The sequence below is a fragment of the Mustelus asterias genome, chromosome 14, assembly GCF_964213995.1.
Source record: "Mustelus asterias chromosome 14, sMusAst1.hap1.1, whole genome shotgun sequence".
NCBI lineage: Eukaryota > Metazoa > Chordata > Chondrichthyes > Carcharhiniformes > Triakidae > Mustelus > Mustelus asterias.
Window position 1 is genome coordinate 99,007,680 of NC_135814.1, and position 18,939 is coordinate 99,026,618.

Below are 18,939 nucleotides of genomic sequence, written 5' to 3' on the forward strand. Positions count from 1 at the left end.
TCTTGCAAAGTGCCTGACATTTAGAGCTTGGTCATCAGAGCTCAGCTTTACTGGGTCGATCGTGTGGTTCACATGGAGGATTCCCACAAACCAAAGCAATACTCTACAGCCAGCTGAACACAGGAACCCACACCATAAGATGTCCCAAACTTAGATATCAAAACAATCTGCAAGCTAATCTCAGAGCTGGATCCCAATACACAGGGGAAAAAAAGAATCAAGCTTGGACAAATCCAAATGCAGAAGTCTGTGTCATCAAGTGATTTTGACATTTGAGGAGAACAGAATCTCCAGGACAAGGGAGTGCGGTGTGCAGCCAGTGTCTCCATCCATCCCTCCAACACTGACTTCATATGCAGTATTTAGAATTGGTTAATCAAATTGAGACTTGGCCTAACGTCACACATGAGACGACATCAACCTGGATTGCAAAGTGTTTTTTTACTTTGCTGAACACTCATCCATTGTATTGACAGGGGAATCCGTATGTTGTGTAACAATTTTCTCCAGTGGTCAATATTAGATGTGTCAAAAATGCCAGTACCTTTGTATCGGAGTTAACTGGTAACTGGAGTAGGTAGAATGTTATTGATGCTTCCTGCTCTGTACCCTTGGTGAATGGAAGGCTGAAGTCTCCGGTCCAGCAGCTAGATACCTGCCTTCCTTAACAGGAAACCTGGTAACTCGGGTAGCAAGGACTACTTTGCTGCTTCTGTTCTTGCTATCTTTAATAATGTGCTAAAATGAAAGTTGGTAATTTTTAAGATATTTTGTCTTTTTGTAATCCTTTCTCCTCTCTGTTCGCATCAAGGTGGGGCCCAATGGCATACTGGTGGATCAGCTGGGTCAGAAATTGCTGGAGAAAGCTGGTGTTTCATGGAACAAAAGATACCGCAAGCAACTTGGGTCTTTAAGGAAGGTAAGAGAGTACACTTTGAGAATAGAATAGGTACAAATGAATTGCAAGTGTATTGGCTCAACCAACGAAATGGGGTGCAGAGCATGTGTAATAAAGCTATGTCAATAATTGTTTCCATCCATGACTTCCTTGTCTACAAGTTGACTGCTGGAGGCCTGTAGGTCATGGCGAGGCCTTCTCCCAAAAGGGAATGGCATTATTTATGAATGTACATTTTTATTTGTGAAGACAATGGCTTTGACCTTCATAATGTTTATCCCACAGCTATTGTTAACTGTCTCGCAACATATATAATTGAGTAGTTACGAGAGACAGTGGAGAGGTAGAGCCTGGCATTGCAAGAAAGCTTATTGTGATTTACAGTTGAGTTCAATATAGAAATTAACTTTAAAATAAAAGTGAAGCAGCATTGTAGTATATGTTTGTGACTGCCTTTGTGGAGATAGTTGAGTTTGTCTGGAATATAATGCAGACTTCAGAGAGATCTGGGCAGAATTTAGTTCCTGTGATAGGATTCCCACCACTGGTTGGTGAATGGATGTGCCCAGTATTGCTGCTGTTCAGGATGCCCAGTGCTATTTAAGTGTAGTCAGGCACTTAGCTGGTCAGCGTTGGGCCTCCCACGCACTGAAGACTCAAGTGGGTGGAAATTGCACTCCCAAGAGCTTCTGGCCAATCACAGGCTGATACCTTTCCATTGCCAACAGCACCACCTGGAGTGGGCAGCCATTGCCAGCAATGCTCTGAGGCCTTTACTAGGGATCATCACTGGATCCCTGAAGACAGGTGAGTGGGATAGGATTGGTGTTGTGGGTGGAGTTATTGCCGGCCAGTGTGTGAGCAGGGCTGTTGAATGCAAAGCTAAGGAGTGGTTTTCTGCAGCCCCCACTCTTCCTCTTCATAATACTGAATCCCTTGCTGGAGGGCCCCTCTCTACAAGGCCAACAGGGTTTGCTGCATAGCTTTCAAGAGGCGCAGGGGACCCATATGAATCCTGTTAAATTTCTGAGCCACCATTAGATTTTTGCTTTAGATGACTCATTAAGTCAAAGTGATATCCTATGAGCAGCAGAAGAGGATCACTCCTGTTCCCACCTAAATTAGGAACCGTTTTCCCAATGCCAGGAATTGGATGCAGGTACTCCCAGCCACCGGCTGCTGTCATGTCTACCCCAGCTCCTGGTGTGCAAGATAGAAGGTAATTCTAATTGCCATTATTAATTATTCCGGAATGTGGAAGAGAAGTGATGTAAGTTGTCAGTTCTATTGGTATACACTCCATTCAATCAAGAGATGGGATGTTGGAGCACTGGAATGGACAAGTGACATCAAATACAGCAACGTGAGAAAAGAATCCATCTGAAGTAACTTCTCTTGGACTTGTGAAGCTGTTATTGAGGAAAGGTTGCCTTGGTTGGATTTAAGCTCAATCTTCTAGATAAAAAAATATCAGTCTTGTCATTCAGCATAAACGCTAGTGTTGGTCTGTGGAAGTCCTGGAGTTCCTTTGTAATCTTCTCTTTCATTTCAGTTTCTAGAGAGTCATCCTGATGTGTTTGTGCTAAAGGCAGATGGAACACGGGTTGCTGCAAAACAGACTGACCAGGGCTGCTCGGGGCAACAGCCCAACAAATCCAAAGCCAAAAAAGCACAGACAGGAAATTGCAAAGCCAGCACTGCACATGGCTACAAGACCGAAGAAAGACAGTTGAGGACCTCTGAAGTACACTGGTTTGACTTTGATGATTCTCAAGTGCGGCCTATCCATGAGAAGGATATTGAGAAGCAGTTTCAGGGAAAGGAGTGTGCCTACATGCTGTTCTATAGAAAATCTCAGCTCCAGCGACCAGCAGAGGGTACAGTATATTTTAAAGAGTCTCTTCAAGACTTCAAAGCAACCAACTTTTGATCCCAATTTGTCCTCTACTGCCCCACCTTTAACAAATATAAGAGTGGCACAGTGGTTAGCACTGCTGCCTCACAGTGCCAGGGATCCAGATTCGGTTCCCGGCTTGTGTCACTAAAGGGACAGTGACAATTCAGAGAGAGGCAGTGTCTAAAGGAGTAATATTTAAAATTGATTTATTTGTGTCACATTATTTAGGTTCCTCCTAGTAAAGCAGGTCAGACTAATGAGTACAAGTGAAGTTACAAATGGGGCAGCATGGTGGCATAGTGGTTAGCGTTGCTGCCTCACAGCGCCAGGGACCCAGGCTCGATTCCCGGCTTGGGTCACTGTCTGTGCGGAGGCTGCAAGTTCCCCCCATGCCTGCGCGGGTTTCCTCCAGGTGCTCCGGTTTCCTCCCACAGATCAAAAGATGTGCTGGTTAGGTGCATTGGCCATGCTAAATTCTCCCTCAGTGTACCCGAACAGGCAACTGGAGTGTGGCGACTAGGGGATTTTCACAGTAACTTCATTGCAGTGTTAATGTAAGACTACTTATGACACTAATACTTAAACTTATCTGAGCCCATCTTTGCTGGAATTCCACATTTGATTCCCTCCAATCAGGTGGCCACCTGCCCTCTGCTTCTTGGGTCCTAATTTGCAAGAAGTTTGTCATCCCAAGTGGGCCTCTGCATTTCTCTAATCCTCTGTGATATCTTGTTGCATCTATTTTTAACTAAAAATATACTGTTGACTTCCATTCTTTAATGTGCTTGGTGTGATTGGCCTCAGTCCTCCTGTCTGTTAATGGAGAATATGATCTTTAAAGAGGCAATTGTTAATGGGATGATATTGCATTTGATACTTCCAGTTATTACTTGAACTAAATTTAAGAATGATATTCTGACACTTTGCATTACAGCAAGCTTTGAGTCAGCTGTGATCGTAACGAGCCTCAAAATGCCAGCACAGCATTGCCAAATCCACCATTAAGTGGGCAGAATTGCACCATCAGCAAAGCTTTACTTGCCTTCTCTTCTGCAAGTCACAGTTTAAAAACATAGAAGGCTGACGGGTGACCTAATAGAGGTCTTTAAAACTATGAAAGGTTGTGCAGAAGAGCATAACTGGAGGCTATCAGTATAAGTTAGTCACCAAGAAATCCAAAAAGGGATTTCAGAAGAAACCGCTTTACCCTAAGAATGTGGAACTCGCCACCACAGGGAGTGGTTGGAATGCGTAGTATAGATGCGTTTAAGGGGAAGCTAGACAAGCACATGTGAGAGAAGGAGATAGATGGCCACAATGGTAGACTTTTATGAGGAAAAATGGGAGGAAGTTCAAGTGGAGCATAAACACCCGTGTGGGCGGCATGATGGCACAGTGGTTAACATTGCTGCCTCATAGCGTCAGGGACCTGGGTTCAATTCCAGCCTTGGCTCACTGTCTGCGCAGAGTCTGCATGTTCTCCCCATGTCTGCATGGGTTTCCTCCCGGGTGCACCGGTTTCCTCCCACAGTCCGAAAGATATGCTGGTTAGGTACATTGGCCATGCTAAATTCTCCCTCCGTGTACCCGAACAAGTGCCGGAGTGTGGCAACTAGGGGATTTTCAAAATAACTTCATTGCAATGTTAATGTAAGCCTACTTGTGACACTAATAAATAAACTTTAAAACACTGGCATGGACTGATTGGGCAAAATGACCTGTTTCTTTGCTGTATGTATAGCCTCTGTAATGCTATGTAAATCTACACAGCTTTATGGGGATTGTCGTTGAGACAGAGAGCATTGCAACCTTTAAATTAATGTAGATAAACATTTAAAACAGAGTAAGGTACAGTGATATAAGGGAGAAATCGAGGAGTAGATTTAGCAGAATTGTTGTAGATGCTAAATGTTGCCCATTTGTGCAGTCAATATATATTATCGTTGCAGCAACTATACAAAAGCAAATGTCTTGCTGATATGCTGGTGAGCTGTGATGATTGAAGCTTTAGTTCCCCATTAAACATTAAGTTTGTTCTGTTTTTCCATGATCCCACAGCCCGAGGAAACGCAAAGTACAAAGTACCTCCCGACTTGATGGAGGAGATGGCCAACCTGGATGCCAGTCTTCAAAAGCAAAGGTAATGGCTGCTGTAATATGAATGAGAGTTGCATTTAAAAAGGTGACTGCTTGGAATCAGAATACAAGATTTTTTAATTAATCATTTTATATAGAGACAACCACCAATCAAGTGATAATCAAAATATGCTTCCAAGAACAGCAAAGACTTGGGTCATACAGAAAAATAGAGTAGCAATGTCAGAAAACAAACAGCAAGGGAGAAATCCAAAAAGTAAAGTTTATTTATGAGTCACAAGTAGGCTTACATTAACACTGCAATGAAGTTACTGTGAAAATCCCCTAGTCGCCACACTCCGGCACCTGTTCAGGTACACTGAGGGAGAATTTAGAATGGCCAATTCACCTAAACTGCACATTTTTGGACTGTGGGAAGAAAGCGGAGCACCCGGAGGAAACCCACGCAGACACGGGGAGAACGTACGGACTCAGCACAAACAATGACCCGAGCTGGGAATCGAACACGGGTCCCAGGTGCTGCTAGGCAGCAGTGCTTATCACTTGCCACCATGCTTCCCATATCCATGGCCTCACATGTCAGTCAGCACTGAATGATAGCAGTTTTGTTCTTTTAACGCTTGCCCACCAAGTGTGGGTTTGAATAAGCCTAAATTTCACAGGAGCCAAAGAGAATGTATTAATTCCATAATATAAATCGAATCCAAGATTCAGAAACAAGTGAACAGTTTGCTCCAGTGATTTTCTTTTTAAATGATTAGCGAGGCAAGTTCATGGTCATGGATGCAACTTAATTTCAAATGTTGCATTGATCATTTGATCTAATCGTGGTTAAAAACCCTTGCAACTAGTAAAATATTTACAGCTTTATCCAGAGAGGCAGACCACTATCCTCTTATCTTTTATCTAAGCGGCACGGGGACAGCACAGTGGCACAGTGGTTAGCATTGCTGCCAGGGACCCAGGTTCAATTCCGACCTCAGGTCACTGTGTGGAGTTTGCATGTTCCCCCAGTGTCTGCGAGGGTTTCCTCCGGGTGATCCAGTTTCCTCCCACAGTCCAAAGATATGCGGGTTAGGCTGATTGGCCATGCTAAATTAACCCTTGCGTCTGGGGGACTAGCAGGATAAATGTGTGGGGTTACGGGAATAAGGCCTGGGTGGGATTGTGGTCGGTGCAGACTCGATGGGCCGAATGGCCTCCTTCTGCACTGTGGGGATTCTGTGATAAGCTTTAATAATTGTAACAGTTCACCTAACTTCTACAAAACTAATCTTTCTACCAGTTAAGTGTCATTACATAAAATTGGACCAATGTACCAAAACAGATGGCTTGTAATTCGCACTGTGTTTTATGATTTCCATCTAAGAATGCACTTGCAGCCCTCAAAGGTTTAACCAAATTGAAGTGACTGTGAGTAATGCTGTAAGTTGGCTGAGTTCCTGGCAACACAGTCTAATTGCTTCCATTGAAATAGGCTTCACTTGTATTTTCTTCCTTCAAGGTGAGTTTCATAACATTCAGGCTGCAACAATAATGTAAAAGCAAAATACTGTGGATGCTGGAAATCAGCAACAGAAAAACCCAGTAGGTCTGGCAACACCCGCAGAGAGAGAAATAGAGTTAACGTTTCGAGAGTCATACGGATTTGAAACGTTAACTCTCTTTCTCCCTCTACAGATGCTGCCAGACCTGCTGGGACTTCCCAGTATTTTCTGTCTGTTTCAGACTGGGGCATTGGGCTGAATTTTCCCATGGGCATCAGGACCAGGTATGGTTCCTGAACCCAAGCACCTCGACAGATCGCCTACCAGCGCACGTTTATAGGGAGTTTCCTCCACGTTCGCCATCCAGTTAAGGATGGTGAGCAGAGGATATCAGAGGGCTAATGGAGGGCTTCTGAAAGAATAGCTGGCTTTCACTCCCACCAGGAGAGTTGAGGAGGAGGGGGTCCTCGGGTGCACCACAAAAAGGAGTTGCTCACAGCAGGGTCCAGAAGGCACAACGGCAAGTTCCTCCTCCAAAAGAATGAGTTCCTCCTCAATTGCATCCCTTTGTGCCTTGCAGCTCCCTGCAACTCCCTGCAACCAGCATTTGTTGGCCTTTGGGCTTCTGCTGAGAAACAGTCTCTGAAGTGTTGCCGGATTCCTGACACAGTGAGGGGCCTAAGTTTTTTTTCCAATTACAGTACTATAGCTGAAACCCCCACTATAAACCTCCTGGGAGTTACCATTGACCAGAAATTAACTGGACTTGCCAGATTAATAATGTGGCTGCAAGAATAGGTCACAGACTGGAAATTCTGCGGTGAGTAACTGACTTCCTGACTCTTCAAACCCTGTCCACTATCCACAAGGTACAAGCCAGGGGTGTGATGGAATACGCTGCACTTGCCTGGATGAGTGCAGCTCCAACAACACAAGAAACTTGACACAAATCTGCACTCTATTCACCATCCTCAACTTCCACCACAAATGATCAGTGGCAGCAGTGTGTAGCCATCTACAAGATGCACTGCAGCAACTTATCCAGGCTCCTTCAGCAATACTTAGAAGGAAAAGGGCAGTAGCTGTATTGGAACATAGCCATTTGCAAGTTTCCCTACAAGCGATATAGTTCCTGACTTGGAACTATATTGCTATCCCTTCATTGTCCCTGGCTCAAAACCCTGGAACTCCCTTTCTAACAGCACTATCAGTGTACCTGCACCACATGGACTGTAGTATTTAAGAAGGCAGCACACCATCACCTTCCGAATGGACAACAAATGCTGGCCTAGCCAGCAACACCATCTGTCATTCTGTGAAAGAAAATATATATGCACCTCTCTACCTCCCTGCCACGATGGTGAGTGTAGTGTAACGCTGCCAGAACTTGCTTCATTCTCATCACTTAATTGCAACCACTTACATCTTTTAATTAAGGCCTGAATGCCTTTGATTGTTTGTCCACCTCCATGTAGTGGGTTATCAATTCCAGTGGCATCCTGAAGGTGGGACCACATCTGAGAGGCACCCTGATAGATTTTCTGCTACTTTTCCAATGTATCTACCACCATCCCTCCGAACCTGTCTACACAGGGCTAGGGAATATCCCACCTTCCCACCACACTGGGACTGCAGCTTAATTTTGTCCAATTTGTAGAGTTATAAGGCAATAAATATTTTAAGGCACACCAGAAAATTCTCTCTCTCAGATGAAAATTTTACCTATTAGTTATGAGCTAAAGATTAAACACTTCAGCCATTTTACATCCCTTGTTTTTTAGAAGACCAAAATACTGCATTAAGGATTGTTGGCACTATCCCAATCCCTAGTATTAGGATCACTGCAGATCCTATCTGGATCTACTATCTCTTGTGAGTCATTGAAGTCATTCCTTCCAATCCCTAGTATTAGGATCGCCGCAGATCCCGCCTGGATCGCCGCAGATCCCGCCTGGATCGCCGCAGATCCCGCCTGGATCGCCGCAGATCCCGCCTGGATCGCCGCAGATCCCGCCTGGATCGCCGCAGATCCCGCCTGGATCGCCGCAGATCCCGCCTGGATCGCCGCAGATCCCGCCTGGATCGCCGCAGATCCCGCCTGGATCGCCGCAGATCCCGCCTGGATCGCCGCAGATCCCGCCTGGATCGCCGCAGATCCCGCCTGGATCGCCGCAGATCCCGCCTGGATCGCCGCAGATCCCGCCTGGATCGCCGCAGATCCCGCCTGGATCGCCGCAGATCCCGCCTGGATCGCCGCAGATCCCGCCTGGATCGCCGCAGATCCCGCCTGGATCGCCGCAGATCCCGCCTGGATCGCCGCAGATCCCGCCTGGATCGCCGCAGATCCCGCCTGGATCGCCGATCTCTTAAGAGTGATTGAAATCATTTCTCTCAACAGTTTAAAAATCCAGCTATTTTTGGATGTTTTATCAAGCTCTATTGTTGGACATTAAAGAAGGAAGTATAAGGTAGGGAGGAAAGACATTGAAGCCTAAAACACGGATAAATTCAGAAAACATTGGTGGGATTCTCCGGCCGTTCCCACCAGCGGGATTCTCCCGTCACGCTGCAGTGAATGATGATTTGGCCAAATTCTCCATCCTTTCTGGCAGCGGTGGCAGAGCGTGAATCGTCTTCAATAATAATTATTTGGAACTTCGCTAGAACTCAAGAATACGAACAGTAGACTAACGTAAATACCGCTGCTTTATAATGAGCACAATTCTCGAGGATCTGGACCCTTTGATTTGAGTTATTACTATCACATGTATTAGTATACAGTGAAAAGTATTGTTTCTTGTGCGCTATACAGACAAAGCATACAGTTCATAGAGAAGGAAATGAGAGCGTGCAGAATGTAGTGTTACTGTCATAGCCATTGTGCGAGGCACAGTCAAGTTAGAAACAATAGCTATATCCATTTTCAACTGATACTGGACACCTTTAGACCACCATGGCTAATCTTAAAAAATGGGAGCACAGTTTCAGGATAAAGCGTTGATCATTTCAGATGAGGAGAAACATTTGATGCTCCATCGTTTAGTATATTCAAAGCTGAGTTGGACAGATTTTAGTTGGGAGCCAAGAGATATAGGGACTGGGTGGGAAGGTGGATACGAGTGGCACAGTGGTTGGCACAGTGGTTAGCACTGCTGCCTAACAGTGCCAGGGACCCGGGTTCGATGCCCAGCTTGGGTCACTGCCTGTGCGGAGTCTGCACCTTCTCCCCGTGTCAGCGTGGGTTTCCTCCGGGTGCTCCGGTTTCCTTCCACAGTCCAAACATGTGTGGGTTAGGTTGATTGGCCATGCTAAATTACCCCTTAGTGTCAGGGGACTAGCAGGATAACTTATATGGGGTTACGATGATAGGGGCTGGATGAGATTGTGGTCGGTCCCGACTCAATGGGCCGAATGGCCACCTTCTGCGCTGTAGGGATTCTATGAGGCTGAAGGTCAGCCATGATTGCACTGAATGATGAAGTAGGCTCGAGAGGCCGACTGATCTAATCTTATTTTTTTATTACGTTCTCACTGGGGTACAAATACAGCTGTAATTGCAGCCAAGCAGTTGTATATTGATATAGGATTGTTCAAGCATCATATCTCAGATGCAGTTGATAAATATGCCCAGTCCTTTCATAGCTCTATAAAATAATCCCTGGTGAATATCGAGGCAACACAGTAAATTGATAGCTGAGAGGCCAGGTGAGTTCCCTTTCTTATTGTAGTCAAAGAATATTTCCATCAGACAGTCTTTTTGAGCCAGGTTTACCTTTTACAAACATACAAAAATTGACTGGCAGGGCAAGACCAACTGGCTCATAAAGCCCTGTCTCTTACCATAATGGCCGAAAGCACCATGACTAAACATTTCCTCAGTCCCACCATTGCTGGGCATGCCATCAGTTGCATAGTCACCAAGCTCTGGGGTTCCCTTCCTACATCTCTCTGCTTCTCCTTGAAGACGCTCCTTAAAACTGAACACTTAGGTTTATCTGACCTAACATCCCTTTATGTGGCTTGTTGCCACATTTCTTTTGATAAAGCTCCTGTGTAGCACTTTGGAACTGACCTACTCCTGCTTTTATTTTCTTATTACGTTCTCACCGGGGTACAAATACAGCTGTATTTGATACTGGGGTCACATTTAAGGCCCTATATAAATCCAAGTTGTTGTTCCTTCATAACTTTGGGGATATCCATTATGAATGCAACCAAAGGAAAAGACTGATGCACCATTCACAAATTGCTATTTTAATAATGTATGGAAAGCCAGACACATCTAAAGTGGAATGCAGCTTTCAATTTTAATATGGTTAACTTTAGTAACTTGCTCACAAACCACATCGCTCAAAATGCAACCACTAACATTTGCTTCCTCTTGAGGCAGCTCATCTTTTGGGATTCTTGCTGCTTGCCTACTTCATTGTGGATAGTTGCCTCTTGAAACAAAAAGATTGTCGAACGTGGTGTCAAGCTGTTTGGAGTGCTGGAAAATACTTGAGTAGGAAATATCTTGCCGGCACAGTCATTAGCACTGCTGCCTAACAGCGTCATGGAACCGGGTTCGATTCCCGGCTTGGGTGACTGTGTGGAGCCTGCATGTTCTCCCAGTGTCTGCGTGGGCTTTCTCCAGGTGCTCCGGTTTCCTCCCACAGTCCGAAAGACGTGCAGCTTAGGTGCATTGGCCATGCTAAATTCTCCCTCAGTGTACCCGAACAAGCTCTGGGGTGTGGCGACTAGGGGATTTTTACAGTAACTTCATTGCAGTGTTAATGTAAGCCTACTTGCGACACTAATAAATAAGCTTTAAACTTTAAATTGTCTTGGCCCTACAATAAATCTGGGAAACCTGGAAATGCACGTATGTTATATTAAAAGCAGAAAGATACCATATATACTGGTGAATAATGCAAGACAGTTTCTGTTTGAGATTTAGACTAAAGCTTTTAAATATAACTATAAAGCCTATACAGATTCTCTGGGCGGAAACAACCACCTTAAAAGCTATGTGGTTATGTGAATGTCAGCTACATTCTGTGGTGGAGAATTCCACATATTCACCACCCTCTGGGTGAAGAAATTTCTCCTCACCTCAGTTCTAAAAGGTTTACCCCTTATCCTCAAACTATAACCCCTAGTTCTGGACTCCCCCACCATTGGAAACATTCTTTCTGAATCTAACCCTGTTCGAATTTTATAAGTTTCTCTGAGATCCCCTCTCACTCTTCTAAACTCCAGTCGGATAAATGGGAAGGCGACTTATTATCTAAATGGGGAGAGACTTCGGGGTGCTCTGGTGCAGAGGGATCTGGGTTGCCTCGTTCATGAGTCACAGAAAACTAGCATGTAGGTACAGCAGATAATAAAGACAGTGAATGGAATGTTGGCGTTTATAGCTAAAGGAATAGAATATAAAGGTAAGGAAGTATTGTTGCAACTATACAAGGCATTGGTGAGACCGCACCTGGAGTATTGTGCACAGTTTTGGTCCCCTTATTTGAGGAAAGATGCAGTGGCATTGGAGGCAGTTCAGAGGAGGTTCACTTGATTGATTCCAGAGATGAGGAGTTTGTCGTATGAAGAGAGATTGAACAGTTTAGGCCGATACTCTCTGGAATTTAGAAAAATGGGGGGAGATCAAATTGAGGTATACAAGATGATAAAAGGTATGGATAAAGTAGACGTGGAGCGGATGTTTCCACTGGTTGGGCATTCCATACTTAGGATAAGGGGTAGTAAATTTAAAACAGAGTTGAGGAGAACTACTTCTCCCAAAGGGTTGTGAATCTGTGGAATTCGCTATCCCAAAGTGCAGTGGATGCTGGGATAGTGAGTAAATTTAAGGAGGAGTGAGACAGATTTTTAATTGGGAATGGGTTGAAGGGTTATGGGGAGAAAGCAGGAAAATGGGGATGAGGAGCATATCAGCCATGATTGAATGGCGGAGCAGACTCTATGGGCTGAATGGTCTAATTCTGCTCCTATATCTTATGAACTAATGAACATTGGCACTGGAGTATGGAATATAATTTGTTAACAATTGTATTCAATCTTAAACAAACAAGATAAAGGACCCTATGTTTGTGGGATCCTAGAATGATGCATCACAGGAGGAGGCCTTTTGGGCTTTTGAGATCTCTTTGGTAGAGCTATTCAATTAATCTCACTCCCTTGTTCTTTCCTCATACCCTGTACTTTTTCCCCAAGTATCTATCCAATTATTTTTGGAACGTTACTATTGACTCTGCTTCGGTCACCCTTTCAGACACTGCATTCCCAATCGCTGTGCAAAATGACTGTGTTTACTCATGTTGTGTCAGATTCTTTTGCTAATCACCTTAAATCGGTGTCCTCTGACACCGACCTTTATGCCATTGCAAACAATTCCTGCTTATTTACTCTTGTTGAAACAGTTCCTGAGTTTGAACATGGCTAAAAACAATTCTAAACCTTCTCTGCTCTTGTGTCCAGAATTGAGACGTAACCAGTGTTCTGCAAAGGTTTAAAATAACTTCCTTGCTTTTGTACTGTCCCTCCCCACTAACAAAGTCAATGATCCCACATATGTTTTTCTTTTAACAGCCTTCTCAACCTATCCTGCTGACTGCCAATTATAAATCATTGCGCACCAGGTTTCTATTTAGCCCCTTTAGAGTTGTAGGATGTATTTCAAATTTTCTCTCCACGTTCTTCCTATTTCTGTTATCTGTCATAAGCCTGCCCACTTCCCCAGTCAGTCTAAATCTTCCTGTTTCATAGAATCCCTGCAGTGCAGAAGTACGCTATTCAGGCTATCGAGTGTGCATCAATCAACTCTCCGACATCTCACCCAGGCCACACCACCCCCCACCCCCCCCTCCTCCCCACCTCCATCACCGCATGCATTTATCCCACTCTAATCCACCTAACCCTTAGACACTAATGGGCAATTTACCATGGCAAATCCACCTGCACATGTTTGAGTTATGGGAGAAAACCGGAGCACCCGGAGGAAACCCACGCAGAGACGGAGAGCCCAAAGATGTGCAGATTAGGTGGGTTGGCCATGCTAAATTGACCCCTAGTGTCAGTGGGATTAGCAGGATAAATAGGTGGGGTTGTGGGATTAGGACCTGGGTGGGATTGTGGTTGGTACAGACTTGATGGGCAGAATGGCTTCCTCCTGTACTGCAGAGATTCTATGGAACATGCAGATTACACACACACAGTCAGCCAAGGCCAGAATTGAATCCAGGTCCCTAGAGCTGTGAGGCCGCAGTGCTAACCACTGTGCCACCGTACCACCCCATTACTATCATCTTCATTGTTTGTTGCATTTTGGAATTCCTCATCATCTGCAAATTATGCCCTGTTTGTCCAAGTCCAGGTAATTAATATAATTCAAAGAGAGTGGTGATCCTAAAACTGATCCCTGGGGAACAGTGGCTTTTGCTACTAAGTAAACCTGTTGGACTTTAACCTGGTGTTGGAAGACTTCTCACTGTGTTTACCCCAGTCTAACGCCGGCATCTCCACATCATGAACATCACTGATGCAGACATACAATAGTTGTTTCAGGTTTGAAAAGCAGCTGTTCACCACTACTTTCTGTCTTTCACCAGTTCTTAAAAAATCAATGCTGCCGCTGTCGATTTAATTCCATTGACTTTGTTGCTAACAAGTATATTACATTGTGTTTAAAAATGTGACTGTTGTTCTGGTTCTGATGCAGCTCATGTGAGATCCACTGATTTCATTCCCACCCCCAACATTCAAATGAATTCAATCAGGTTTCAAGCAAATCAGGAGGAACATGGTTTACAATGCAAAGCTTGGCTTCTTATTACTTCCATTTAAAAGAGAGACTGACCAGTTTTTTTATTCATGCCATTTCAAATCCAGGGCAGAGTTTGATTCTGCAGCCAATATCATTGAAGTCCATCTTCACCTGGGTCCTGAATATAAGTTTGAAAATGGGGCCCTACATCCAGCTTCCTCCCAGAAAGACAGTGTCTTGACAATAACCATCGATCGGAGGAAAACAGTTGGTGATCTCAGGCAGGCTATTTTCCAGGTAAGTGCAGAATATCGGGTAATGCCAGAACGATGTACAATTTGTTATGGATCATTGCTTTGCTAAATTCACATAGAATAATACAGTAGACAAGGATACTATCCTGCCTATCATTGCCTGTGCCTATTTTTTACAGGAGCGATACAAAAGAACAAAACGGCAGCACAGGAACGGTCCCTTTGGCCCACCAAGCCTGCGCCGATTCCTAATCCTTAGCTTAGCACTGCTGCCTCACAGCGCCAGGGTTCCAGGTTCGATTCCTGGCTTGGGTCACTATCTGTGCGTAGCCTGCACATTCTCCCCGGGCGCTCCTGTTTCCTCCCACAGTCCGAAAGACGCGCTGGTTAGGTGCATTGACCATGCTAAATTCTCCCTCATTGTATCTGAACAGGCGCCGGAGTGTGACGGCTAGGGGATTTTCACAATAACTTCATTGCAGTGTTAATGTAAGCTTACTTGTGACACTAATCAATAGAAGCTTTATTTAGACCCACTACTTATTGCCCAGTTCTAATCCTTTGCACTTTCCCACATTGCCCTGCAAATTTCTCCTTGTATAGACTCAATTCCCTTCAGAAAGTTAGATTAAGGGTGGGATTTTCCGGTCCGCCTGTTCTGAGACCTGAAATTCCTGCCTGAGAACCGGGCCTTTAAATAGTCCGTCAAATTGTCTGTCCCGCCTGCGATGATTTCCATGGTAGGCGGGAACAGAACATTTAACCCTGAATCTGCTTCTACACATTTTTTGGCACCCTTAACAACTCGGTGCATGAAAACTCCATCCTGCCCTACTGGACTTTCTTTTGCCAATTATCTTAAATCCTCTGATTCTGACATTGAAGTATATTTTTTTTATTAGGAAGGGGCAAAAACAGTGGTCCCCATAAGTTGAATGTTGCCTACATTTCCTGCTGCCTCGGAAAAGCAGCCAGCATAATTAAGGACCCCACGCACCCTGGACATTCTCTCTTCCACCTTCTTCCTTTGGAAAAAGATACAAAAGTCTGAGGTCACATAACAACCGACTCAAGAACAGCTTCTTCCCACCAGTCTTTTGAATGGATCGACCTTATATTAAGTTGATCTTTCTCTGCACCCTAGCTATGAATGTAACACTACATTCTGCACCCTCTCCTTTCCTTCTCTATGAACGGTATGCTTTGTCTGTATAGTGCGCAAGAAGCAATACTTTTCACTGTATCCTAATACATGTGACAATAAATCAAATCAAACCATATTGTGCAGTTGTACAAAAAAGTTAACAATTTTGCCAAAACAACGCAACCAGTGCCATAACAACTATGCTCAGCAAATTTTCAGGAAGCTGTGAAGTTGGACGAGAACAGATTAGAAGGACCTTCACTGCACAATCCAATACGTGAGGTTAATTAATGCAGATAGTAGGTTTAACAAGATTGGCAAGAAACAATTGCCTTTGAACTCTCAATGTGCACAGGAGTAATGACCCCAGCTGAAGTAGGCCAGCGTAGATGGGGGAATGAAGTCAGATTCTCAGTGCTGATTGATTTTCTGAAGATTTTTTCGAATAACTTGTAGATGACCTGCAGTATTTCTCCTAGTGATTGGGAGGACACATTACTTTCTGATTATAGTGATATGAAAGTAGGACTTGCACTTATATACACCTTTCATTGTCTCAGCACAGCTCAAGATGTTTTATAGTCAGTGAAGTATTATGTTGAAGTGTGGTCACTGTAGCACTGAAAGAAATGCTGCAGTAATTTGCGCAGATCAAGGCCTAAGATGTGGAATATGGTTTGATTTGATTTATTGTCACATGTATTAGTATACAGTGAAAAGTATTGCTTCTTGCGCACTATACAGACAAAGCATACCGTTCATAGAGAAGGAAAGGAGAGGGTGCAGAATGTAGTGTTACATTCATAGCTAGGGTGCAGAGAAAGATCAGCTTAATATAAGGTCGATCCATTCAAAAGACTGATGGGAAGAAGCTGTTCTTGAGTCGGTTGTTATGTGACCTCAGACTTTTGTATCTTTTTCCAAAGGAAGAAGGTGGAAGAGAGAATGTCCAGGGCCCGATCGCTCACTGGTGGGGGGAGGGCAGATGGATCTCTGGTGGTGGGAGGGGGGCAGATGGATCTCTGGTGGGGGCGCGGGGGGGGGGGGGGGTTGCAGATGGATCTCTGGTGGGGGCGCGGGGGGGGAGGTTGCAGATGGATCTCTGGTGGGGGCGCGGGGGTGGGGTTGCAGATGGATCTCTGGTGGGGGCGCGGGATGGGGGGGGCAGATGGATCTCTGGTGGGGGCGCGGGGGGGCAGGGGGGTCTGCTGCCACTCTGCAGGTGATCGGTGGGGAGGGGGGCAAGGGTTCGCGATCAGTCTGGGTAGTGGGGTGGTGGGTGGATAAGGGGGACAGTGATGTCTGTGGGGGCTATCATTCCCGCTTTTCGCTCCCAGGCCGCTTTCTCTGGCTCGGGAGCAATCTGACACGGGCGCGTTTTTTCAATTTTTTTTCTAACTGCGCATGCGCAGTTCAGAGCTCCGATCGTTTTGGGCGCGCTAAGCCCCACCCACAGCGCGAATGGGACTGGCGATTTCTTTTTCAGGCTGAGTGCGTATGGGGGCGCCTGAAAGCAGATTTCTAAGTCGGATCTGCATTACACCCAGATTCAGCACTTAGAATGAAAATGGTAAAATCGGGCCCATAGAATCATAGAATCCCTACAGTGCGGAAGGAGGCCATTCGGCCCATCAAGACAGTACGGCCACAATCCCACCTACGTCCTATTCCCATAACCCCACATATTTACCCTACTAATCCCCCTGACACTAGATTCAATTTAGCAAGACCAATCAACCTAACTCGCACATCTTTGGAGTGTGGGAGCAAACGGGAGCACCCAGAGGAAACCCACGCAGACACGGAGAATGTGCAAACTCCACACAGACAGTGACCCGAGGCTGGAATTGAACCCGTGTCCCTGGCGCTGTGAGGCAGCAGCGCCAACCACTGTGCCACCGTGCCATCCAGCTTTTGTGTCCTGCTAGCCTCAGACATCTCTGCCATAGTGTCCAGCAGGTGCCTCAGCCCAGTCCTCTAATACTTTTCCTGGTGATACTGCCTCTGCACATGACTGCCAGGATCTTATGCAGTATCTCAGGTGATAGACATCCAACTTTCATGTCACCGTTACTGTTCTCTTCCATGTCTTGTTGGCATGAATTGCACTTGGGACTACTGTGGGCATGCAGAGTCACAGCAACAAAGGCATGTTGGTGGTATTTTATATGAAGAGTACAGACAGTGGATTCAGACTATACGTGAAACCGTTGTCCCAATTCTAAAACCCCATTAAATTCTGTAACGAGATCGGATGGCTGGCTGCCTGGATTGATTTGGGCTGGAGTGCACCAAGGAGTCTGTGCCATGGTTTATGGGGTTAGTCCTTTAGACTAATCAGTTCATTTAAACTCTGAGGGCAGTCTTGGTTATTGCACATCTCCCCTCTCATCTTTCTCTCCTTCCCCCTCTCTTCTCCAAAACCTCCCTCTTTTTGTTTTCCTTCCCACTATCCTTCTCCCTTCCCTCTTGTCTCCTCTCTGTCCCATTCCCTCCTTACCATTTTATTCCCATGCCCCTCCTCCCAGCATCGCTTTCATCCCTGTCTCCTCCTCTTTCCTTTCTTTTCAGCCCTCCCATTTCCAGTGATGGACCTGTTGTTCTTTTACAACTCAAAATCCTGTCGTCTTCACCACCAGACTGAGAAGAGCAAAATTAGTAATTGTGCCTGTTTATCATACTGGAAGTGGAGATAGTATCACATTTTCATACAACCACCATTTTACACTTAACTGAAATCTTGGTGCCAACATTGAAATGATATCTGCAGCAAGGATGCACATTAATATAAAACATGCAAGGCTATTTGTGCCTCAAAGTTTACAAATGATATTTGTAATAAATTTACCGTCATTTATATTAATAAATTTACCATCACGACCATAGCGTTGCATTTGTAGCTCTGTAGACAATGAGTTCTTTCATTCTGACCAATGTTTATCCCTAAACCAGCATGGACTAAAGTAGATTATTTAGGCATTATCATTGCTTGTTATTGGAGCTTCCTGTGTGCAAATTGGCTGCTTAGTTTCCAACATCGTGTAGTATTAGGGTGTTCAGGGTTGAAAAGGTTAATGTGTGTAACTGGAGAAACAGAACGACCCACATGATGTAAGCGACACATTTGATTGATTTATTATTGTCACATGTATTGGGATACAGTGAAAAGTATTGTTTCTTGCGCACTATACAGACAAAGCATACTATTTATAGAGTACATAGGAGAGAAGGAAGGGAGAGAGTGCAGAATGTAGTGTTACAGTCATAGCTGGGGTGCAAAGAAAGGTCATCTTACTATAAGGTAGGTCCATTCAAAAGTCTAAAGCAGCTGGGAAGCAGCTGTTCTTGAGTCGGTTGGTATGTACAGGACCAAGAGTTGAGGAAAGAATGCTCATGGTGAAGA

General features: G+C 44.9%; 1 protein-coding gene across 2 annotated transcripts in view; it reads left to right on the forward strand.

The window, feature by feature from the left end:
* usp40 (ubiquitin specific peptidase 40) overlaps nt 1-18,939 on the forward strand; it is a 134,774-nt gene that overhangs the window by 54,946 nt on the left and 60,889 nt on the right. For both annotated transcript variants that reach the window (XM_078228938.1, XM_078228937.1), the window contains exons 11-14: nt 812-919; nt 2,451-2,775; nt 4,854-4,935; nt 14,264-14,435. In XM_078228938.1, coding sequence (XP_078085064.1) covers nt 812-919; nt 2,451-2,775; nt 4,854-4,935; nt 14,264-14,435 — 687 coding nt within the window. The remainder of the gene's footprint in view (nt 1-811; nt 920-2,450; nt 2,776-4,853; nt 4,936-14,263; nt 14,436-18,939) is intronic.